General features: G+C 38.7%; 1 protein-coding gene across 12 annotated transcripts in view; it reads left to right on the top strand.

Moving 5' to 3' along the window:
• The window catches only part of LOC135234092 (ERC protein 2-like), a 232,480-nt gene that overhangs the window by 32,802 nt on the left and 173,887 nt on the right, over positions 1-25,791 (top strand). For 8 of the 12 annotated variants that reach the window (XM_064298265.1, XM_064298255.1, XM_064298254.1 and 5 more), the window contains 4 exons: positions 11,923-11,997; positions 14,918-14,962; positions 17,102-17,257; positions 19,425-19,592. In XM_064298265.1, the coding sequence (XP_064154335.1) occupies positions 11,923-11,997; positions 14,918-14,962; positions 17,102-17,257; positions 19,425-19,592 (444 nt within the window). The remainder of the gene's footprint in view (positions 1-11,922; positions 11,998-14,917; positions 14,963-17,101; positions 17,258-19,424; positions 19,593-25,791) is intronic. The other 4 variants (XM_064298259.1, XM_064298260.1, XM_064298262.1 and 1 more) reach the window with 1 other exon arrangement.

Genomic DNA, 25,791 nt, shown 5'->3' on the forward strand with positions numbered 1-25,791 from the left:
TATATTTCTTGTGCCTGTATATTGAGACTGGGGAACATTTAGGGTTGGGAAATAATAACATTGGCAGATCGACACTGCACAGTTTTATGCACAGTTGTAATATTTTTTTAATGTAACATGAGATAATATAACCTGATTTCTTTATGCATCGTTGAGTTAAAGCAGCAGCTATATTCACTGTTTATATAGGGACTGACCTATAGTAATTTAATTCCATGTGGCCTTGCCAGCCACCAGAATTTGCCACCTGATACTTTACTTTGAATTTATCTTGAGTCAAAAATAAAACTTTTTTTTAAAACAAACTCCAAAGGAGTGCTTTTTATCAATGTATGATTTTCTCCAATCCAACAGCCACAATTTAAAAATTAGAGGGAACAAAGCATGAATTGTTCATTGATTTGGGCAACCAGAAACCAGTTAGCCTATAATGTAAACACCTGATCTGGCAAACAAAGAAGTATGCATTACCAAAGTAATCTTTCAGTATAAAAAATAGTGATCATTAGTTGTCCTTCTAAGTATCGATAACATCAGTGAAACAAAATGTTGGCAACGATATTATATGAATCCATAATTTTTTTAAATGTGAAAAACCATAGTTTATAAATGTAGCAAATTCCCTTTTTAAGCCTTGTGTGACAAGCCTGAAATTTGTGGGGCTGAGGGGTGTGTCGTGTGACCGCAAATCTGTGAAAGCGTGACCTGTGGACACAGCTAATCCTGTTGGAAACACTGTTGCGTTCCCACAGCTCCAAGCAGAGAGTATGTGTTACATTTTTCCACTTAAAAGAAAGCAATTGTCATTACTTACCGTACAAGCTAGCAGAAGTCTACCTGAAAGACTCCCACCATCCCCTGCCTCCGACCCCCCCTTCCCAGGGGGCCATGCTTTTAAAGAATTTGTGACTCTGGGGTGGCTGGAGGTCTGCAAAACATGAAAAGCATAGCTGCCTCTGTGAATAAACTGTTACATATTTCAAAGATCCTCAACTCTGCCACTTCACGCTTTTGACCTTGGGATATGGGGGGGAGCCAACATGAGTTAACCGTTTTCTACTAGTCGAGGAAAACTCTTTGTTGGGGCTGCTGTTATTTTTGAGGAAATGCCTTATTAAACACTTCTCAATGAAAGGGTTGGTAATTGACCATCTGCTTGGCTGTATTGAGACAATTATTGCCTCTCCCATCGTTTGTCTCTGCCAGATGACCGATATCTTCCTCTGCCTACCTCTGCTCCGGAACAAGCTCTGTGCAACAACATGGTGCTTTAGAAAAAGAAACCGAACTACATAAGCAGAGGATGGAATCCGACTCTGCACAAAAGACACCTTTTACTGCAATAATTTGGAGCTGAAAAGTAAGAAAAGAAGTGTGTATATTTCTAAATTTGAAGAGTTTTTTTTTTTTTGAGGTGAAGTGTTTGGCTTTTTTGGCAGTGACTCCAGACATGAAAAAGTAGTCATTAATGATTGAGCCCAGGAGGATTGTAATTACTTTTAATGGGGGGTTGTTGAGCCATGCGGTGGTGGAGGCCCATCAGTAGTTTTTGCCAAGGTGCTAAGTTACATGGTTTACAGTATGGGCTTTGTTTTATATCATGGCTCCAAAAGCCCTAACATTCAGAATCTGTTATAAAATTTAATTGGATTTCATTACCGGCATTATGGAGGTTCCTGTGTAAGAGCGCACTCACAATCTGTACGCTTCCACGTGGACACGTATTTATATTTGCTCGGTATGTTGACGGTGCTGGAGTATGCACTTACTCTATGTACACCCACCCCAGAAAGTGTTTATTTTCTGAATTGCCGCACTGATGGTGCGTGGATTACAGCTGTCAGACCTGACTACCCTCCTGTATAAAGATTCTGTACCACGGTTGAAGCTGATCCCCGGTTTTGTGTGCATGTAGATCAGTTAGAATGCAGCCCCTTTCGTCATCTGTCCAGCTTCCTGCAAAGGGAGGCTACCTCCTTTGGTAAGAGCCAGCAGTATTTGCCCAGACGTTGATCAATCCTCAGCAACTGGTGTGGCATGGAGGCTGGTGCTGAGTCTATGGTGCATTTTCAATAAAGTGACAGCTGGCTTTTTTGAAATAAATTGAAGTGTGTCACATTCTTTTGTTTTGTTTTTTTTTTTTTTTTTTTTGAAAAACATTTCAGTGACCACCAAGCTCATTGCGGCCTTGATTCAATCAATATTGCCCTTAATGTGCACTTGGAAAGTGTTGCTCTTGCAAGTAAATGTGAGTGTTTGGTTTTATTCTTCACTAATGATCAGTTAATTTTGTTGATGACTGAACTCGCCAAGCTGTCCTTATGCAAAATATTTTTTTTCAAAGTTAATGTGAGGATAGAAGATTGATTCCTGCCCTGTATTTTGTAAAATGTGCAACAAATGTAGAATTTCTTAAATATGACTGGTAGTAGGGATGAAGTGCACTCTGAGCCAAAAACAGGGTGTGCTGGGATAACTGATACTATACTGTAATGAAAATATGATTGTAAAAGGGAAAAACAACATTTATCAAGAAAACCTCAATCGAAGGATTGTGCTTCCATATTCACAGAATTTAATATGCTGTATACATATTCAGTTCATATTCAAAAAGTAATACACACCCATTCTCTATAAACCTCATTGGCCACAAATTTGGCAGGGTATATAAAGAGAAGTATGAGCCCAAAATTCTGTCAGCACCATGTGCAGGTCAGAAATCAGTCTTGAACAACGTTGTGCAGGCCATATAAATAAATAAATAAAAGCTAGTTAATATGTAAAAAGTAGCATTTCATTTTATTCAGAGGTGAGTGATTGAGTGAGTGAGATTCCAACAAATCCAATACCATAATTTAAAATAAAAGATGAATGGGGGATAGTCCTAGCTCATCTTTGTTTCCTATAAATTCTGGAGAACTTACCATATGACCTGTTGAATTTCTCTCTGTGCAGTTATACACAGTTATACACAGTTATTGATCTGCACATTCACATTTACATCATACTGCTTTTCATCACACGGTGGCAGCCTTTATCTAGTGGTGACATTTTTTGCCAACCCCAGTCGAGTGTATAATTTCCCTGTGTACGCTCAAGTTTAAATAAATAAATAATAATAATAATGATAATAATAATAACAACAACAACAGTAATAATAATAATATAAAACTATGTGTATAAAATAATATTTTATTATATTTTATTTCACAAGTGGCGAAGAGTAAGTTATGAAAGAGTTTCTCAAAAATGTCAGATATGGCAAAAAGCATCCTTATCTTCAATGACATTCTATTTATGTTTATTTTTGCTCTGTGATTTTAGTGTGTAGTGTGTCAATGCATAGTTTTGTTTGTTTGTTTATCCTCCCTTAAGCCTGAAGTGAAATTGTGGAAATGTGCCTTTTGGCTTCAGGGTTGCAGTTCACAGCTCCATATCACAGAAAACACTATCTAATTTCTCAGGAGCTGACATGTTCTGGGAAAATCTTTTCGGTGGATGAGTAAACAAATGTCTTCAAACTTTGACAGGTATAGAGAATGCGCTTTAAAGTGCTTTGAGGTTCAGGTCAAAAATGCTCAATAAGGCTTGGGTTGAGCTTCTAGCTATTAATCACTTTCAGATTCCTGTGAAGGTCTCCACAGTTCCTGGACTCTTTTTGGATGCACAGATGTCTGGTCAAATTTCCACTTCGACTCCTCCACTCGTGTATGGTACACACGGTGGCTAATATCCAGGGACCCATTATTGTACCGGTCTCCTTCTGAGCCTGAATCTGAAAACCATCCAGTCTCTTTGGAGAAGATTGCTTTTGAGTGATTGGTTAAACGCTGGTTGTTATTGGGTTTTGCTGTACCAATGAGGAGAGGGAAATGCCCGCTCAACTCAACAGTAGGCAGCATGTGCTTGTGTAACTCTATCTCCAGGGCTCCCAGTAACCTCTGTGGGGGCTAGGGTTACCTTACTGAGCGAACAGACACGTGGACAAGATATCACATCTCAGACGATTGGGGGTTATAGTCCTGTGTTTTTATAACTGGAAAAATAAGATCAGAGCCATGGTTATAAAGTAAAATGTTATTTTCTTGAGTCAGTAGTCCAATGGAATTGAACTTCTAGAAAAAAGGGTTGTAGAAAAAAATTCAGCACAGGGAAAGTGCTTGACTGAACATAACAACCACTTATCCACAAGCCTCACAATTATTATATTTGTGTGTACTGCTGACATGTCTTAACTAGATTCCCAGGCTCTCCTTTACTTCATATGTTAAATACAGTAAATAACAAAGTAGAGATACTTTGAGAGAAACTATCAGAGAACAGCAATCCTACATTTCTTGAAATCTTCAGTCCAGAGAATTTGAGTTTCCTCAGCTGCGTGTTTCTGTTGTGTCTTAGTGCAGCTAAGCATCTTGCCAAAACTGGTCTTTTTTATCATTTGTTTATTTAAGGTACAGATGTGGAATTATCTGTGTCTTCTCCTTTTGCGGTCTGCCAGGTAGGCTCACACAGACATTGATTTGGAAGAGGGCCCTTCATGTCTAACTTGTACCGATAGACTCTGAGGGGTCTGACTGGTTAGCCTTCAATGGCATTGCATCACCAAGTTAGTGTGCCATGCCCATATTTATTACACTGATGTTTAGTTGTACTGACTTACAGTTGTACTAAGATTAGTCTGTAAAAAAAAGACTGATTTACGAGAGGCAGTCGCTGGTGCGTGGTAAGACATGGACTGCCTACTGACTCAAACCATCGCTCAGGTCTCTCACAGTCCACTGCCTGATTGATCCATCCACCCAAGAGAACAGGGCCTTAACAGCACAAGTGATCCAGCCTTTTTGTTAACCGTGCTGCTATTCAATTAATGGATTGAATAAGCTTCCATGAGCAATCTCTAAGAGCAGGTCCCTATTTAAACAAAGTGTAAGGCTAGGTGTGCTTTACCAGTGGCTCATACACGGTTTTTATAAGGAAACAGATATGTAGTGTTAAGTGCTCTGCATTTGTATAGCTATAGCATACAAATATAAATCTGTTATTAAATTATTTAATTATTAGCTCCACATTTATTTTGAATAACTTTAAACAGCCTTATCAGAAGCTGTGGAAATTAAACACAGGGGACATTTGCTTGGAAGCACTGCACCAATACACTCCCAAGTTAAAGGTTCTTGCAAGTTAGTTTGATAAATTATTGGTGTTTCCAGCCAAAAGCTTTCCCTGGATTATTTTTATAGCGAACAAGATGCACGATGATGAGTTTGTCACACATTATTTTAAGAAAATGTATCTCTGTTTAATTGGATTTCCCCAGCTGTGCCGTCTCCAAAGACACAAGAAAAACAGTTTTTGTTTGAGAAACGTGGATGATGTTTTAAAGAGAGGAGCCCACTGGGAGGTTTTACAACAGTTGTCATAAAAATTTGTCAGAAGGCCTTCACTACGGAGCCTGTGCAATAGTAGACTTTACGAGAAAATAATGCCTTTTTATGCATTATTATTACCAATGATGTAAAAAAAATTTTTTAAAAAAAAGATAGTAATTTCTGATTACATGTTTGTTGAGGAATTTAGGTTTTGTTTTTGGAAATGGAATTGGCCATTGTTATCTAATTATGTATTTTATTATGCACATTGTATGTTGTTCACTTTTATACACACATTTTGGTACAAAAAAAGACAAATCTTCCCCTTTGGTTACAGTGACAATAGAGACCTAATGGTTATAGTTAGAAAATAAAGCGCAAAAATTCCAGGCTGCTTTGAACCACAAATAAATATAACCCAGCCAGAATATTTTTTTTTTTGCAGTCAATAGGAAGGTAGTGAAGTTTTCTTTGCAATTTGAAGACATAGATGCCATGCTGCGATTGAACAGAATTCCTGTAACACTTTGTCTTACAGCCGGTGTTATCTTGAACACAACCGTAGTACATGTGGATTTTTCTTTTTTGTTCAAAGGACTAGCTTTGTTATTTATCCTAATCTTGCATTTGGAAGCTGTTTCGGACACAGATATTCTGTCCTTGTGTATACATTTCATGGCAGGTCTCACTCAATGTTCCATTAAATAAACTCTGAAAAAGTTTCTGAAGAGCTTGTTTTCATGAGAGATCCTGATGTTTTTGGCTAATTCAGTTTTTTAAAAATATATTTTAAATTCAATGGGGCAAAATCCGGACTGAAATTTCAGAAATGTCACTTGCTGTGTCCAAAGAGGGAAATGTGGTAGCTTATTGAGCTTAGCCGCAGCCAAGATATCCATTAGCTGGTTTGCCTGATGGGTGACTCATAGGCTGAGGTGTCTGGATGCTGTTTTATTCATGCATTTATTTTCTTTCCAAAAAAAAAAAAAAAAAAGAAAGATTCTCCTCCAAAATATTTAAAAAATGGCATGGTTTAATACCTACATAGGACTGCATACAGAAAGTACTAATTCAGTGATACAGTTTATAGTGATATAAACATTAAATTTAATTTTATTTTGTTTTTCTCAAATGAAGTTTACGTTTTTTGGAACTTTTTTAGCTTAAGCTTAAAGATCTTCGTAAGACATTCACTCACCTTCCTATTTACTGTGGGTTGTATTTAGTAGTTGATGGTGTGCTGTAAATCTACAGTACATAGTCACACGCTGCATAGATGAATTGCTGAAGGGTTATCAATGTCTTACTGTTGAGATTATTCCCCTTAGCTACATACCTAACAGAGCAGCATTAGATTGAGTACCTGATTGTGGATTCAGAATACCAGGTGGTGCATAACCATTGAAACCTTGAAGAAAGTACGGCATCTCATAAAATTTAATTTGTGTATATTGCTCACTTTACTGTAATGTACAACATTGTAGGCCTAGTATTATACCCTCTATAAAGGCTAAGGGCATCTTGAATTGAAATATTAAAATTGTCTTTCATAAATTTCTGATGCAGTACTTTTCTTTGCTGCATTTGCAGTAACGTGGTAGAAATGCCAGGCTTACTTATTTGTGAAATGGTTCCATGTTTGTTTAGAAATGTAATTGTATTATATATAAAGGCTTATGTTAAGTGATTGGAGTGGATGGTTCCTTGTGGTAAACAAAAAACAAACATTAATTTATATATTTATTCCGTAAACCTGGTCAACATCACGCCGTGCTTGAATTGCCTCTTCAGTTTACACACCAAGTCACAGGGAAGCAGTGCACTGGGATTCATTTCAGCTATGATCCTGTGTTCCTCGCAGCTCACACTAGAGAGGGCTGTTTCTAATTATCATTCCTTTTCTTTTACCCAATATTTTAGATGGCATATACACATATATATGTGTATGTCTCTCTCTCTCTCTCTTTTGCTCTCTCTCTCTCTCTCTGTCTCTCTCTCTTTCTCTCTCTTGCTCTATCTATCTCATACAGTATGTTTTTGTCTGTGTGAGTGTGTGTATAGAACTGAGAGGGATGTTTGTGGAATCTTCCTTAATTGGTACAAGGCATGTTTTAGTGTTTTGGGTAAAAAAATAAATAAATAAATAAAAGAAATCTTAGAAAGGCTGCTTGATTCATTGCATCCCATCACTCTTAATCAGGCCTTTGAGCTGTAATTAAGACACGCTGCAATGTGAATGCCAGTGGCCTGCAGCACATTTGCTGTTGAATACCAGCCATGCTTGGATGATCTTTGAGAATGTCCAAGCAAGAAAGTTTATTGGGATGGAATAAACTTTTTTGCAGTTTTTTTTGAAACCTACTGGACATAACTTTATTTCCTGTCTTACCCGGTTTGACTGTTGAGTGCAACTAAATCTCTTTTCCTTACTGTAAATTCGTCATCTACCATTTATGCAAATAAACATTTTCAGACAGAAAATGGATGATATTTTATGAAGCTGATTTTGTCGTACTGGTGTTGTTATAGCTGTTATTGCTGTTCTTGCAGACTAACATCACTGGCATGTGCTTTTATAGCTGGGTTGAACATATACTGTAACAGCAAAATTATTATTTTATCTGTCTCTGCCATGACAGGATGGATATACAAAAAGCAATTTGTAGAAGGCGTACTGTAATATGAAAACAAACAAAAGATCCAGTTTACCAACACAAAAACATATCATTCATTTATCATGCATAATGCAGAGTGAGTATAGTGATTATTCCAAGTTGTTGTGGATTTATGCATAGGGGGCAGTATAACTGTAGTCATAATGATTATAGCAGTTATCACACAAGCATAATAGTCTGTAGTCATTTATGAACAGCAGTTAAAATGTGTGCACAACTGACCTTTTCCCCGTGAAGTTTAAAGCATGAGAATGTTTAGTTACCAATCCTTATCAAAAAGAACAGAGGACACAGCAAATTGCTCCCCCCTCGGTTTTCCCCAAGCATTTCCTCTTTGATTTATTGTCAAATTGGGGTTGTTGGGTGGAAAACACAGATGTCCGTGTGCAAAATTGCGAGTAAAATGAAGTGGTTTCCTCTTCTGAATATTTTGACACACTTTAATGTACTTTGCCTAAAGGCCATCCACTGTAATTAAGCTTATAAAAATAAAATGTTTTTTTTTTAATACATAGAAAGAAGGTGTTACCCATTGTTGTAATTTAGGATTCTTCTACATGCACATTAAATTGCTTGTAAACAAAATTCCTTGTTGCCAATGAAACAACGGGTATCCTGCCGGTATAAAGGTCCGAGACCCATCGACTCACAGGTAAAGGACTGGTCTTGGGTGCAGTGCATTGATGGCCTTCGCCCGACCTCACGATTACCTGGAATTTGGGCAAAATATCTTCATGGATGTCAGCCCTGTCATTGTACTTAACGTTTCTCTGGCACAGAATGACAGCCTAATGAAGGAAATGAGGGGACAATGTCTGGATGGCACAATGATAAGCATGCTAATGGACAGGAACATCTCTCAGTCTGGAGTTGGGTTTCATGGCCACAAAGGAGAGCCTACGCTGGCCCTTTGTTAGAATGTCAGCCCAATGACAAATATGGACCTGGTGCTGCAGCCAGCCACATGAATTGCGGAATGCCTGTGCACCCCTCAAGGGACAACAAAGCAATGCTGAGAGTCTTAGAGATTCCATTAAAGGTGAAACAGGTTCCAGTTGTGTTGCGGTGATTTGTGACCTGCATTGAGCAGCAATAATAAAAGCAATGGAAAGAACTTAGAAGAGCTTTGTAAACTGTAATCGTTCTGATTCTTGTTATACATTCTTTGTTGAGTATATCTTTTTTTATTTTATATTTTACATACCCATAAAGTCTTTTTTTTCTTTTCTTTTTTAGCTAGAAATGCTTGTTTTCAAATGTAATAAGAGGTGATGCAATGTTCCTGTAGGTGTAATTTCTCTTGAAATATGAATGGTTTAAAGCTGGTTGTTACATTTATGTTAAGAGTGCAGTTGTTTATGTTTGAAGGATGGTCTGTGCTTTTACAGGTTGGATAGAAGTCCTCAGATTATTTATTGAGGCACTTTATTTTGAAGTTTGGTTGTCCTTTCTTTGAGACTCGCTGCATGTTCTGTATGATTTAGGTACAAGGTTATGTTTTATTGATTTCCCTGCTGTATGTCAGAGAGAGAGAGAGCCGTCCTTTGAAGCATGCAGGCCTCAGCACATTGCAAAGCAGGCCACTGCAGTCTAGTTACAAGCACTCACCCAGAAATACTGAGATTTTGTGTGCGGTTATTCCTGATCATGGCTGGTTGCACAGTTTGTGCATGCGTGCTCATGGGTGTTGGAGGGAGACATGGAGTGGGAAGAGGGGGAGGGGGGGTTCTGGTGATATGCTGCTCTCTCAGGTGACACACCTCTGTATGGGATTGATGCCAAAAGGGTGAAATAGGCAAAGGGAGGGATACTGGAGCAATAGGTCTCAGGAGGGGAAAGTAGCTAAAACAGGGCAAGACGCCGCGGTCACAGCTTTCTGAAAGGGTAAGGCTATGGGGAGCACGGGATCAAGAGAGTGAGACCCTGGAGTGGCTGGGATATGAAAGGGTAAGATACTGAAGGGCCAGGGTTCTGGTAATTTATGGGGGGTGGGGGGGGGGGGGTTGATTGGGGGTGTGGGTGTACAGAATTTGTCGTTTTTCTACTGATGAACAGAGCCACAAAATGGAATGGGAGTTTTTTTTTTTTTTTATCATAAAGAGTTATCAGTTATCCCTGAAACTAGTTCCTTCTCCATTAGGACAGAAAGCTGAGAACTCAGAATGAGGAAAAGGTAGCTTAATTGGAGTATGGCATATCCTATGAAAATGCAGCATCATCAATGTAGTATTGTACATGGCAATAACTGGCTGGGGACACACAATCCAAAAACAATGATACCGTCTCATTAGTTATATTGCATATGATCACTTTTTAAAGATAACACTGAATAAATTTAATTTGGCAAACTGGTGTAGAATCCAGGGCATCTTGTTGTTTTTTCCCCTTGTTGGTCATTTAACATTCACTTCACACCTTTCCTAAGATAATGCCATTAGCTGCCTAATGACATATTGATTAAAAGGCTGAAGTTGCAGATATAAGGCATTAAGTGGGAAAGCACCCTCCTAAAATGAATGTTACTTAGCTAGCTAGTGAGTTAATACAGAGTAATGTCAGCTAGTACTTATTGAACAGTATTATTCATGTATTGAGTGACAATAAAAAATGTTGTGCATTTCATTACCTCAATTTGTATTCTTGGGGGAAAAAATATAATTTTCTCTTTCAATATGCTGCTGGGACGAAACAAATATGGTAGCCATTTTAACATTTGCATTATAGATCTCTGGTGACCATGTCATGCCAACAGTGTGACATACTTGATAATGTATTGCTTGAAATACCTATTGGTTCCTGTTAGTTCTGCATAATACCTGGTTAGTTCAGGTTACACTGGTTTGGGCTGTTAATAAAGAGACATTTTTCCCCTTCCATTTCATGGTTTGTTCAGTTTGGCAGTGTAAAGGCAGTATAAAGCGATAGGGCAGTCACAGGAAAAGTTCTGAAAGGGTGCTGGATGGGTGCTGGACTCTCATGCTGCATTAGGCATCAAAGGAGTCCTTCAACTTTTACTGAATGATTCATTATGCTTTTAAAAACATTTTTCACTCACCCTACACCTGTTTTTTTTTCCTGTTCCATCCTGCTTAAAGAAACAGTTTTCATTATCTTCCCAATGTTCAAGGATAGTGTATTGTACCTGTCTTGAAAAAACACACAATTTCTTTAATAGCAGTAAGGCCAGATTAGATTAGATTTTCCCTAACAATGTTGCTTTGTAATGTTACATTTGATTCTGTTATAATTACTGTCGTTTGGTTTGTGTCCACGTCTGCCACAGCCTATTAGATTGGCTTGAGCACAATATACATTTTACTTGCAGCTGTACTCTTTGCAAATGTGGTCTGATTTCCTGATCTTTCAAATGCATTTTCATGATAATCTTCCTCCTGTTAAGAGAGCATGAACAAAAGAAAAACATTTTGAAGAGGTGTTTATTCGTACAGTAAGATGGACTGGGTGATTACTCAGTGTGTGTGTATGTGCATGTGGGTGGGTGTGTGTGTGTGTGCGTGCGTATGTGTGGGTCACAGTTGACATTCATTATTGATAGAGGCTTGCAAATAGCGCATGTGCCAGCAGAATGTGTCGTGTGCAAGCGCGAGCTCGGTAACAGTGAGATAGTGAACGGATGCACCTGTAGCAAAATCAGCTTTCTTTGCTGCTTTTTAGAGAGGTTACAGAAACACAGCAAGCGAGTGAGTGCTAGAGGGAGAAACAGCCTGACCAAACAAGAGAGAGCGAGAGAGAGATAAAGGGAGAAAGAGAGGAGAAACAAGAGAGCATCCTTTGTGTGTGGCTGTGTATTTTTGTTTTCTTGTTAAAGTAATGGGATCATGAGCCGTCAAGCTTATTTCTATCGGGTGCCTCCACAGGAGCTGCACCGGAGGAACCAGCTGCAGCAGGACCCGGGCAAGACCAAAGCGCTCCAGAGCGTCATAGAAATGAAGGTAAGGCCTTGCTTTTACCTGGCCGGCAGTCCTCCGAGTCCCTGCTCAGACTCTCTGTCTCTCGCTGTTTGTTTTGCCTGTAAAGTTTAACACAGATCCATGACATCCACCCCGACACTGCTTCCATGTACAGTGTGTCCAGTTTTTTTTTTAAAAAGAAGCAAAACACCGTATCCGTGACCGCGTAACATCCAGTGTGTTTGTTTTCACATTTTCACTCGGTAATTCATTCAAGGAATTTCTGCCACAGACACCATTTGTGTGGGAGCTGGCCAGTTGTTACACATAGCACACTTCCAGCTTGGCATCGGCGGTGACACCTGATAATGGCAAAGAAATTTAATCTCCTCCAGAATGGTCGATTCATTTCATTGTTTTTTTTTGTTTTTTTTTAAGCGAACACCTTAAAGGATCAAATGCTAGGCGATGCTATTAGTGAGCCATTTAAAGCAGAACACTTTTGTAATGCTACCTCTCCTCTTTGCTACTGAGGATGTGCTAGCTAGCTCCAGACTCATCATCAATAGCGTTCATGAAATAATGTGCAATAAACTATACTTCCAATGCTATCACCACAGTGTGTCTAATGAGCAATAGGAAATGCATTTTGTATTAACTAATGGTCATACAGTGAACGTCTCAAACAATAAACATAAGGAATTTGGGCACTGGTGTGCTTTATTTTAGATAATGTAGCTGTGGTGGCCTCTGAATGGATTGAAGGTTGGATATGTATCACAGAAAATCAAGATAAGCCACAAAATAGTAATGGAATACATTTTTCAACTTGTTCATAACATTACATATGGAAGCATTCCCTCTTCTTTCAGGCCTTTCATGTCAGCCTTGAAAAATACCTGTGATATTGTTCTTACACATGTTGAAGATTTTAAGCGGTGTGTCCAGCAACAACAAGCTTTTTATATCCAAGTCTCGCTCACATTTTTGTCATTTTATTGCTGATAAAACATTCATTAAATGGTTATTTTCTTTCATGTCTTAAATGTTAAAAGTCTGTCTGCCTCATTTTTATCACTTGGTATGACGTACAATGGAAAATGCATCAAGAAAGAATCGTGGTGTAAGTGAATAGTTTCCATGACAACTAGCAAGTAAGTGCAGGATTGGGTGTCCATGAAAACCCAGAATCGTGCTCATGTCAATCTTAGTCATGTTTTTACACGAATAAAGTATTGTCCAGGGAATTTTAGACAAAACTGTAGTGTTCTATTAGAGTCCTCTCTCCCTCCAGTGGAAGTAAAGGCTACAGTGGCTTTTTGCATACGTATACAACACAGAGTCGCTTGAGGAGTGGAAAGAAATAGACCAGTAAACCGTAACACTGACTCTTCCACACATATCTGGTGCATGGTTGAGCCTCACGGTCTTGGATCGAATTTGGACTGTGACAGTGCTGACTGTGGCTGGTAGCTCCATCCAGCGACACACAGTTGGTGATTGCGTCGCCCAGGGTATGGGACGGTTCAGTTGGCTAGGGGTTCACTTTTCATCACTATCTAGTGATCCTCTCTGGTCAATCAGGGATTTGTGGATTGCATATTAAAGTAGCATTTGAAAGGTCTTCCTCAGACTCCACACTATGCAATCTTGACTGTAGTCTGTGGTATGAAAATAAGCAGACTGGTGACACTACGCATTTCGGGAGAGAACTGCAGTTGTCTACACTCTCCTGAATCAGCAGTGGTGTTTGTGCATGAAAATGGCTGCAGTTAAGTCGGGCATATCAAATTATGGTGAGAATTCAACAGCACAGAATTTAAAAAATAATTTAAAAAAAATAATAATAATAAAAATGTAAAAAGAATTGTACATGCTATTCAAAATTAGTACATGTTCTTCTCACAGCTTAAGTGCTAAACCTGCTCCTACTCTAAGAATAAAAACATGACCTCATGTATATCAGAGCTGTAGTACACAATGTGCTCTGCAAACATTGTGAAATTAGCAGGGAGTGATTCCTTCCTTTCACCTCCGCAGTCACTAGCGAATGTTTGACAGATGCGCAGAGAAGGCTGGTTGGCGCTGCATTATTTATACTGCAGAGGTGTCCTGCCGTTGTTTTCTCCTGACACAGCTCAGAGTATGCATTGCTGTGAAAGCAGGCTCTCCTGAGGCTTTATTGAGGAGCGGGTTCATCCCTGAAACGCTGAGGTAGCTGGTGCAGGAGATGCTGCTTAATTGAGCATTGATTTGGATCCAGCAATCAGCCCATCGGTATGGTGTGTGTAAATGTAACACCTTTTCTGAAAGGACAGTCATATTCTGCCTTAAAATAAGCAGAAACAAAAATAAAGGGTTCCAACCCACCCCCACCCCCCCCCCCCCCCTTACAAAATAAAGACAAAACAATACATAAGTTAATATTGTAGCCATTGTATAATCAGATGACAAAAAACCATTCAATGACAGGAAAATTAGTGTGAATCATTATTGTGGGTGAGCTGCTTTTCTGTCTGAATAATATCTGCAATTGGATGCTGTTTCATGTTTGGGATAAAAATAGAAGTAATTTCCCATTGTTTTGGATATTGGTTAATTTAAAATGCACAGGGATATATTCATACATTTTTATTATAGCGGTTTTTAAAATGTTTCTTTGAGAGTACAAGTTTACATAGTATTATGTCTGTGGGCTGCCGAATGAAAAATGCTTTCCTTTTGTCCATTGGATGAATACTTATTCATCGTGAGTCTTTTTCCTTCTTTTTGATGATAGCAGAGTTTTTAATATTTAATGAGCCCAGGTTTAATGACCAGGTCCTGGAGGCTGTATTGCCATAGATCAGGGAAGCAAAGAGTGGTACAGAATAGTTATTGTCTCAGGACAGTGTCTCATCAGTTGTGGCCAATGACAGTACACAGTAAATACTGAAATGTGTGTGTTGTATAATCCCCACAGAACGCAACACCTCCTTTCTGTTTCGATCCCGATGTGATATGGCAGGTATAGTATGCTCCTGTTTTTATGCTGCCTTGAAGTCTCTTTTTTTAACCTCCAAACTTCAATCATTTTTCAATATATATTGGTATGAACAGTATATATTATGTCCTGGTGCATACTAACTCGACCCCCTTGCTCTCGTGTGACTGCTTTGTAAATATATCTGCATATATAGTTGTATTCTTCTCCTCCCATCTCACATTTTTTCTCAAGTGCGCAAGCTGCCTGTATCTGAAATACACGTATGCATTCAGGGTGTACAAAAGCAGCCTCCAATGTTTCCATTGTCATAACAAGCTCCAGGATTTATGTTCATTCCTTATGTTTTTACTGACTGAGTTTTTCCTGCCCATTTGAGAACAAAGATGTTCTCACCTACAAATTTTAATGGGATTTATTGGAGTGTTTTACATGGTTGCGTGTGGGGAGAGACACACACTCTGATATATTTCTTTTACTTCCTTGGGTGTATTTTACCTGTAGTGGCTGCTTTTGTTGTGCACTTGTACATTTCCCTTCAACAGCTATGTTGGAGTAGTGTTCATGGTAAGTGAGTAGGCATGGTCCTGGTAAGTGGATGACAGATGTAATTTGCATGCCAGCTGCTTGGTTTTCCTTACTGGTAACTTAGTCTGTTTCCATTCATTTTTTTTGACTTACCATTTTTCCATTTTTAAATGACCCAAAAAAAAAAATTGGGATTATTCAACCGCAACCTTCGTTCTGCATTAAATTAATAGTAACCATAAATCAAGGCTGTGGAAACTTTGTGTCATGAGCTATGACCCTTTGCTAATGAAGATAAGACCGTTTTAGATCACCTGACGATCACAAATACAAATGCAAATGCATTATATGCGAACCGCCTGTGGACTGCGTCCTTCCATGGTTGATAACCTCAGACGGAATGGTGTTGTTCAGATACACAAAGATATGCTCATTGGAATCTTTTTGTGATGCAGATGTCTGACTCTGGCAGACGTAATTCACAAGCCTCCAGTTTCTCTTTGAAAGGACTCTGTGGTGACAGCTGGCTGACAGCTATCTGCCACACTCTTTCTGGGGCATTCACCTGTGCTGGGTATCTGGTTTTCCTTTATCCAGAAAAAATAAAATAAAATAAATTGTAACCAGGGGAGATAGATAAATAATGCCCAATCAAGCCACAGATTCAGGAAACAATGGCGATCGCTTATGCTGAGAGCAGCACTGGTCCTGTTGGAACTGAAAAAGATATCCCTGTGTGATGGGTACCAAGCTTTCATTTCTCTGTTATTGCATCACTTTTTTACCCCACCCTCTGCTGTGTTTGTTGAAATAGTAGAGAGGTCTTTTCACTTGTTCAAACACATGTTTCAGGGGCAGGCTGGGGAAGGTATTGTGTCCAGGTCTTTTCTGCCCGTGTATGCTGCTGTCTCCACATGAGAGAGATATATAATGTCATGCGTGAAATTCTAAAATGAAAGATTACTCTGCGTAGAGTGACATTAAAGCAATGTACTTATTTTTATTTTGTTCAACATAGTTTGGGCAGTTGAAAATGACCAGTGTGCAAGAAGAAATACACTTCAAATGTATAGCTATTTGAAATAGTGTCCACAGTGAAGTTTCTAATAACCTTCTTGACTTAGATCTGCCACCTCTGTTCACAAGGCAGAAATCATGCTGCAGTGAATGACCTGCTTTCTGCTCTAAATGCTGCAGTAGTGGGATAATGAACCATTTATAATTTGAAAGAAACTATAATATTATTATTATTATTTAAAAAGCTCTGGGCAGATCTAAGCTTTCAGGTGCACTTCAGATATTTGTATTTGTGTGTTGGAGAGAAGTACCCATTGCTGCTGTATGTTTCTTCCACACCAGGAGTGAAAAACATTGATCTAAATGGTAACTGAATCTTTCCATTTTCAAAAAGAAGCAATTTTGAAAAAAAATTTCCCCAGACTGGAAATACTAGAGGCTTCCCGATGGTCTGCCTGTACGTAGTTTGAGCTGAGATCTTTTCAAATTTGTGAAATAAAACATTACCACCTTTCTTTCTTCTTTTTGGTGGGGCCTGCATGGGTTTGTTGTGCTTTGATTTATATTTGTTTTTATTCAGTCTTTTGCATTGCTAACTCCTTTGCAATTTCTGTGCAGGATACCAAAATTGCATCACTAGAGAGAAATATAAGGGATCTCGAGGATGAGATTCAAATGCTGAAGACAAACGGATTGCTAAATACTGAGGACAGGGAAGAGGAAATGAAACAGATGGAGGTCTACAAGAGCCATTCCAAGTTTATGAAAAATAAGGTATTTATTTCTGTATTTGTATGTCAGTCAGAGCTTGATGTTAACATGGAATTATCGGTTGTCACTGTATACATTCGTAAATGCTGATTTGTCCATCCATTTTTGTTTACTGTATTTTTTTTTTCCAAGGGGAAAGGATAAAACTGAACAAAAACGTCTCTGTATGCTTTCATTCTCCGTCCACAGAAAAAGATGGCTACGATAAGCCAGTATTGGTTTACCTGAAGCGTGTAGTTTGTGTGCAGACACAGGTGACCTTTATCAGTCCGCAACATGCGGCTCCACAATTGTTAGATCAGATTTCACAATTCTGTTTTGTTGCTGATTTAAAGTGGTTTTTGAATTAGTCATAAAAATAATTTAAAAAATTGCAGGGCTGAATGTTTTCCTTTCTAATATTTTTTTGTGTCAGTGAGAGGTATTGCTGTATGTTTCACTTTTATTTGCCAATAAACTGCTTACTGCCATTTTTTACGGTACGCTTTTGAATGTATAATTATTTTTTACATATTTTTTTAAACATATTTTTTTATGATACAGGCTTTGAGAAGTATGCCGTAAACTCCAGTGAAGAGGTGGCTCTTCCTTTTGTCAGACCTCTGTTTAAAGTATATTTATTATTCTGCGGTCTTCTGTAGCTTCACCCACTTGCCTTTCAGCGCTCGGGCCTGCTGATTATAAACTCTGATAAATCAAAGGGAAACTCTTCAGATAAGAGACTGAGGTTACAGTTTCCTCCACAACGGTCTTTTGATGGAAAGCAGCTTTGGGTGCCATAATCCCTCACTGAACATCAGGGAGACTCTTGACCCTTTTGGAAACTAACACTTATTTGTACCATGTGTATGAAAAGAGCTTATTTGTTTTGCTGTTCGTTTATTTTACAAACTTCGCAACAAGGGAGAATGGGAGACAAGGCAATCTTTATTTTTAGGATAGTATCATGATAAATTCTGCAGATGTATAATTTACTGGAGAGTGGATGAGGGCATGCGCTGATGGATTACTCATTCATGACATGAGAGTTGGGATTCCTCAGACAATTTTGAATTATTCAATCCATATTTTAAAGTTTTTTTTTTCTTTCTTTTTGATAGAGGAAAAAAAAAACCTTGCAATACTCTAAACATAAACTTAGGCAATAGGTTTTATTTTAATGTTCTTGGGCTCAGAGAGTATGGTTTAAGTTATGGTCTGCCTATGAATGATTATTTAGCAATTAGTTCTACGTGTGTTTTGTTTTTGTTCTTGTTTTTTTTTTAGGATAAATTTACGCCCCATTTTTCTCTGGGGTCTTCGAGGACTACTGTGAGGTCTTTTGACCCCACATTCCACATTTCTCAGCACCCTTGGATATCAGATAATTCAGAAGTACTTTTTTTCCCTAAATGCAATTGGCCTTGCTGCTAGTGAATTTTAATGTTGTGACGTGCTTGCTGAACTGCAATTAAGAAATCTTCAAAATCAAGTTTTCAAATTTTTGGCAGAAAACGGGAGATGACAATCTCACTTGAATTGATTTCCTCTGTGGATTACGCACATGGAGTCCTTTTGCAATTACGCAATTTAGGAAGATATGTAATCTGCCAGATATTTGAATGCATTTCTCCTCATAATTCTTTTCCCCCATGTCTTTCGTTACTTCACTATTGTGGTTTGTTGAATGTAAGTCCAGGAGGGACCCTGGGAGTTGGAGCCGTGTGATAGTGGTTGTTCATCAACGTGCTTGAACTTTGGAATGCGTGTGCTTTTGTGCTGGATTCTCACAGATGCTCCAACAGGCTTGTATTTTTGTCCTCTAGATTTTAGCATTTCTACCTTGGCTGGCTCTACTGCCCAGATAAATAGGTGGTGAATGGGTGACATATGAGGTTATATCTGTTAGAGATTTGTGGTCTCCAGATAAACAATTAATTTATATTATTGTAAAGGCTAATTTGGGATTCAATATAATCTATTCTCAGCCTGGAGCACAAAATACAAACCCTTGACCCTTTGCCCTTGACCAGATTTACAAGCGTGTCAGTTTTCCCCTCTTCTCCATTCCTGTAGGTTCATGTAGGTTACATGTGTCCAAGGAAATGGCGATTTGGAGAACTGTAAATCTCGAAGCTTGGTCAGTTCTTTTTTTTTTTTTTTAATAATTTTTCCCTCATTCATTTTGTAGATTGACCAGTTGAAGCAAGAACTATCAAAAAAGGAATCAGAACTCCTTGCCTTACAAACAAAGCTTGAGACACTGAACAATCAGAACTCAGACTGCAAGCAACACATTGAGGTGCTGAAAGAGTCTCTCACTGCCAAAGAACAGCGAGCGGCCATCCTTCAGACAGAGGTGAGGTTTTTAGGCTCGTCATCCATGTTAAATTCTTCTGCTAATCATTTTCTCATTGTCCCTGTAGAATGATCAAACCTGTAAATCAATAACCAATGAAGGCTGTATGACCTGGATTTGATCTTCTTGTACAGACGTGGCACATTATTTTTTGCTTGATGCCTTTTGCTTGAAATTGTTTCTCAAGGGTTTAACAGTTTTTTTATCTACCTTCCGAATTGGGTGACCAGCACTGAATGAATTGTCCTCCCTTTCATGCAGCCATCTTGTTATATTATAGGTTAGAAGCCCAGTCTCTGTGCAGCATGTAGCTGTGGTTCCCCTGGTTGTTAAATGGAGCCTATTGGTCCTTAAGAACCGTCTGACTATTTTATATAGCCTCTGGAAGCTGGCAGCATTTTCATTGTGTCCTTTGAAGTCATAACTGTGGGTATAATGATTTTATCAGTTAAACTTCATAGGAATTTTCTGAAACTTCTGTTGAGTTGGAAATGATACTTTAGATCTCTTTGTATGGGAAATGGAGAATGTTTCTTAACGATGTCCACTCTTCATTACAGGAAGCAATTTGGGATGAAATTAGGTGTAATTGTCTATACATGTGCAAAGAATTTTGGCACGGGGAAGCCACATGCATCATGCTGAAAGGAGTTAGCGTTGGGGGTTATCGAGAAGCAGGAGTCCATCAGTGCAAGATGAGTTAGCACCTAATTGGCTCTAATGCACCTGATACATGACACCTACCGTCAACACCATGAAGGGGGCCTTTATCTCAGGCTCCAAACATTATAAATCAAACAGAGTAATGGGATCTGTCAGGGGGAATCACTCTCATTTGGAAGCCTTCCGGAGGTTTCCAAAATTTCTGATTTGCACTTTTTTTTTTTGCCTTCAATGGAAATGCATTGTAAGTCAAATAAAAAGCGATTGTGAGTGACATACACAATCTTGTGTTGCTGGGAATTGTACAGCAAATTCCATCTATCCCAAGATTCCATTCCCAATGTCTATGGTATCTCAAGTCAACCAAACAATCTCTCAGGGCTCATCGCCAGTTCTGCTGCAATCAGAATGCATGATATTACGAACAGATTTTTCTTTTTGCTGGAATAAAATGTAACAGAGTGGTTTTAAAGTACAGTCTATTTTTTAGATTGTAGATTGGTGGAAAGAATGTCCTTGCCATGGCAAGGCTGTGTTCCAACTTTCTTCATTATGTGCCCCCTGAATGTTCCTCTGGTCATTTGCTCATGAGATATGGACTACAGAGCACACAGTTCTTTATTCTAGTTCAGGCAGAGAATCTTCTCTTACCAGCCATTTTCTAATAAGTCAGATAAAAGTGACTGCTATTTGCATTTAAATGCAAATTGCATTTAAGTTCATAGACATCACTGTATTCTAGATTCTCCACATGGGCCTGCTTTCGCTAAATGCTTTGATGGGAAAATTATGTGTCTTAATTTTAATCTCTCATGCTGAGAAGCCCAAAAAGCATCACTTCCGCTGGCTTGCATTAGCAGAGGAAGCAGGGCCTCTGGTCCCATCACCACTAAGCTAAAGCTAGCTACCCTGTGCCTTTGCTGCCTATGACAGTGAAGTGAGAGTTTTTGTTTTTGGATATGTCAGTCGTACATTTTCGCATACTTGCAACTGTGTGACTGGTATGAATGCTATTTTTTAAAGAGCAGTCTACAATATGATGTATAAAGCTACCAACATGGTTAGCCAGAGAAAAATATCTAGTTGTGTTAGCTTTGTTATTTGGGGGGTGTAGGTAGGGTTAAAAATGGAGGAGACTTTTTTTGATCGTCAACACAGGACCAAAGCAAGGAAAGAAATCCTGCATTGTATGCCTTTAATGCTTCAGTCATATTGTTAGAGATGCAGAGTGCTATAATGAGCACATTGCCTAGCTGGGGCTAGCATTATAGAACAGTTATTAATGCACTGGAGTCCAGTCCCAAGAGGGACATTGCCTTAGAGCAATGTCTTGCTGTATATATAGTTTACAGAATGTGTCAGATGACAAATTGCCCTGCTGTCTAGCTGGATAAGGGGGTGTTGGGAGGCTGTTTGAACAAGCGACGGAGAGGGTCTGCTGATGCTTGGGAAACTTGACCCCTATAGCTGAACGGTGTCTTGCATCTCTTTCTAGGTGAGCGCAACCATGAAATCCAACACCATCAGATTATATATCAGCTCACTGGTAGTATCACTGTACATTTATACACAATGATCTCATGATTAACTGAAAGCTCATATCATTGATCATTATTTTACCTTCAAAAAATAATTTCTGGATCAACAATAAGTTGCATAAGAACACATGTTAGTTGAAGAATAAAAGAAAGAAAAACGTAACAAAATGGACAAGGTTTTAAATGATACCATATAATACAATTCATTTCAATTTAAAACATAGCCTAATTAAAATACAATGGCCTGTAATACATCACATTTAAATTTGAATTCAAAATTGAAACACTGGCTTAGTTGCCATTCATACTTTTCCAAGACAGTGAAGTTGACTTGTTCATTCCATCTGATTGGATCCAGCTATGATAAAGTTCAACAACCTTTAGATTATGCCTTGCCTTCATCTTTGTCTGTCTTTGTATTGGTCTCAGTCCTATGCTGTTTGTCTTGGTAATTATTTCACACACAGTTGTTTCAGTATTTCCCAAAACACACTAAGAAGTCTTTTTACTATGGAACATATACAGTAAAAGCAAGGAAATAAATACAATAATTTGCCGAAAACAAAGGGAAAACCCTTACTGTATGCTTCTTACATTATAAGATCTTTGTCATCAGGAAGAATGGCAGTTTATTTTCTTCCTTCTGTGAATACTTCCTAGACTAAATAGTTGGTGAATTGCCTAACATATTTAATCGTAATTAGATAAGATTTTTCTGTAAATGTTTTGAGAGGAAACTGGGTGTTTTAGGGAGGTGGGAAGCATCTTGGTACTCTGTTAATAGCTAGAGAAAGATACAGAGAGAGGTTTTCTTTCAGATTAATTGCAGTCGAGTTGCAGAAAAGTGGTTTGCATACATTAATGTCCTTTGTGAAGGAAAAAAAAAACAGCTGAGGAAACGTGAAAAAAGTCAGTCTATTGACTTTTATAATAAAGGGTTTAAAAAAACAGCAGCTCAAAGGATCATGCGTGATGTTGCATCCATACACAAGGCCAGTATGAGACACACTTCCCCCTGGACCAAGGGAACTCAATTCTTCAGTGTAGTAATATTGCATTTTACTGCAGAAGATGAGGAAAGGCACTTACCAAGATCGCTGTGGCTATTAAAATGCCTTCGGCCCTTATCAAAAGCATAGGGGCGTTAACTCTGGAGGTCTGATCAAATTCCCAAACTGGTTTTCTGGGTCATTTGTTTGTTGTAGTCCCTTGCACTCTTCCACCTCCGGATGTTCTCTGTAAGAGAACTGATTTATTTTACCTTTCTCGCTAGATGCAGATTAACTTGTATGAAAATGGAACACCTTTTATGATTAGCACTTCCAATGCTGGAATGTGCTGCAATGTTAATTGTGTCTGATATGATGGCTGTATCACAAAACTGTTAATTCAGCAGCTTTTGCCTTCCTGCTAGAAACAGTTCTTGATTGAAAGAGAAACAGTACAGTAGATAACCCTCATCAACAGCTATCAGATGATATGGTTCAAGGCGTTTGTAAGTCTCTATGAATGTTCAGGTAATTAAAAAATAAATAAAATTATTATTTGTCATTCATCAGGTATTCTCCTTTCACTTGGGTAAGAAACATTACACAGTCTGTTCACCAGAATAGAAGGGTACAACATGCAGCAAGAATTACAAATAACCTGATTCTGGATTGGTTTTGGTTTCTGGGTTTACTGCAGAAAAAATCTAAACCAGAGCGAGTAATGCACTTAATGGGCATGTTTAGTGGAGTGCCAATAAATCCGGGTGTCAAAATGGTAAACGATCTTCAAAATGATTACCATCTGTGACACAAGTGTTCGCAAAGCATTAATGAACGTGAGTCTGCCGTGATTTGAACGGGAAACGGGTGCTACTTGAGATGTGTTATAGTACCGGTTACAATTATGGAGCCTTGCGATAATTCTGTGTTGCGGTTGTTGTTCATTAACCCCGTAGCCCCCTAACCTTGTCACCACACACAGAAATCAGACGGCTCTCCTCTCCAAAGAATGAAACCCTTCTTCTGGAGAGGACTGCTCCAGTCTCTGCTCCAGTCTCTCCCTGACCCTCCCACCTCAAATTCGTCTCAGTGATTTTCAGCTGTGGTCCGTCTCTTTTGCTGTCGTAGTTTAAGTGTGCGAAAATTTAAAAAATCATTTGGAAACTGGTCTCACTTAATCTTTCCTAATTGGAGCACTGTGGCTGTGACTTGATATTTTTGTACCTTTGCTATAAAGATATTTTTCCATCAGGTGTTTTTGAATATATCTATTAAGCCAAGTTGGAAAATGTGTTAAAATGTTTTTTTAACAGTCAGACTCAGTATTCTTCTTAAATATTATTAATATTATGAATTAGAAATGAATGGCACTGTCTGATGTGTTATAACTTATTTAGCAAAGTTGGCCTGCCAAAAGTTTTTGTAGCAATTTGTTGGAAAGACTAGCAATTTTTGGGAATTGGACATAAATGTGTTCTGGTAATAAATAAAATTCTCTCCTCACAAATTCTGTTCCTAGGTTGTAGACTTCCTAGGGAGTTAATTTTCATTATTTATTGTCCTGAAATTTAAATATATTATTTGTAGAAAATTATATGTGTTCTGTTTTTCTCACTGGTCTTGATTTCTTGTATGATCAGTTAGAACTGTTCCGTGATATCTCTCAGAGTCTTTCAGTGAAGCTCTTAGGTAAGAAAAAAAGTGAAGTGCTTTTGTTATTCGTGGTTGTAGATTTTTCATGCTTGCTTGTGATTGACATATATTGAGCCTGCAGTGTGCATCTAGAGCCGATTTTTCCTCAAAATGTGAGCCTGTTTAGTGTAATTGAAGTTGCTGTGAAGTAGTATGCCATTTTACGGTGCAGATATTCATGTGCAGGGTAGAACTGTGATTACGGTCCTCTTAACACTGAAAGGCTCCTGGCTGAGGGGTAATTTTGATCTCAGAAAGGCCTTTCCTTTTTCCTGGAACAGAAGTGGTTGGGATGGGCTCCAGACCAAGGCTTTGTTGTGCTCTGGCTCCTAACTGGAGATGTGCATAACCCAGCCTCTGCTCTGTGCCCCTCTCAGGAACATGTTAATGTGAAGTCCTCTCTAACCACTTCTCACAACTGCGGACAGACAGATCTTGGGAATTCTCCCAGTAAGCGAGCATTTCTGAAGTGTCAGATTTTATGTTTTTTCTGTAGGCCATGTATTTTCTGGATGACATATGCAAAGCGCTTGACACCAACGGCATGCAGAGAGGGTGATTAATGAGGCAGAGGCGCTTTTGCACACGTACTTCAGAGCATCCATCACTAGCTCGTTTAGGGTTGTTTGTGCACCTAGTCTGTGTGCGTCCTCAAAACGCCATGGCCAAAGGTAATGTAAGACCATGTGGCAAAATGGCATCACCCAGCTGTGTACTGTAGTAGAGGTGCACTATTGCATTGATTTCAGGCTCTTTTCTGGTGGCTCAGAGGCAGGTGTGGTGAAGTCGTTATCGAGGTGCTGAGAGGACTCGGCCAGTCCTGGGCCTTTTTATATTATTCCTCAGTCAGTTCCCTCAATGTGAGGGTCTAAATTACAGGCTTTTCTGGACCGCACACAAATGAACTCTACTTCAGGGATGAATTGGACATACTGTATGTTTAATTCAATACAGGAGTTATTTAGCATTTGTGTTGTTCGGTTTCCTTTTATTTGAATGAACAACATCACGCAGTTCACATAGGACCCTGGGAGTTGCAATTCCGGAAATGGTCGAAGTTATGATATGATTAGTGTAAACAAGCTCCCTCTCAGGGTTTCCTTCCTCTGAGCTTTCAGTTTTATTAAAATTCCTTTTCTAAAACCGCTGACAGTCCTGCTGCATTACAATACTATATCGACATTCTGACTTAGAAATCAGGAAATAAAAAGTGTTCATGAGCTAATTAAAGCCATTGGCACAACTAAGAAAGATAATAAATGTATGAGTTCATGCTTAATTATAATAAAGGACTTCTGTTTGGATACCGATAATGCA

The sequence above is a fragment of the Anguilla rostrata genome, chromosome 11 (assembly GCF_018555375.3).
Source record: "Anguilla rostrata isolate EN2019 chromosome 11, ASM1855537v3, whole genome shotgun sequence".
In the NCBI taxonomy this organism is placed as follows: Eukaryota; Metazoa; Chordata; class Actinopteri; order Anguilliformes; family Anguillidae; genus Anguilla; species Anguilla rostrata.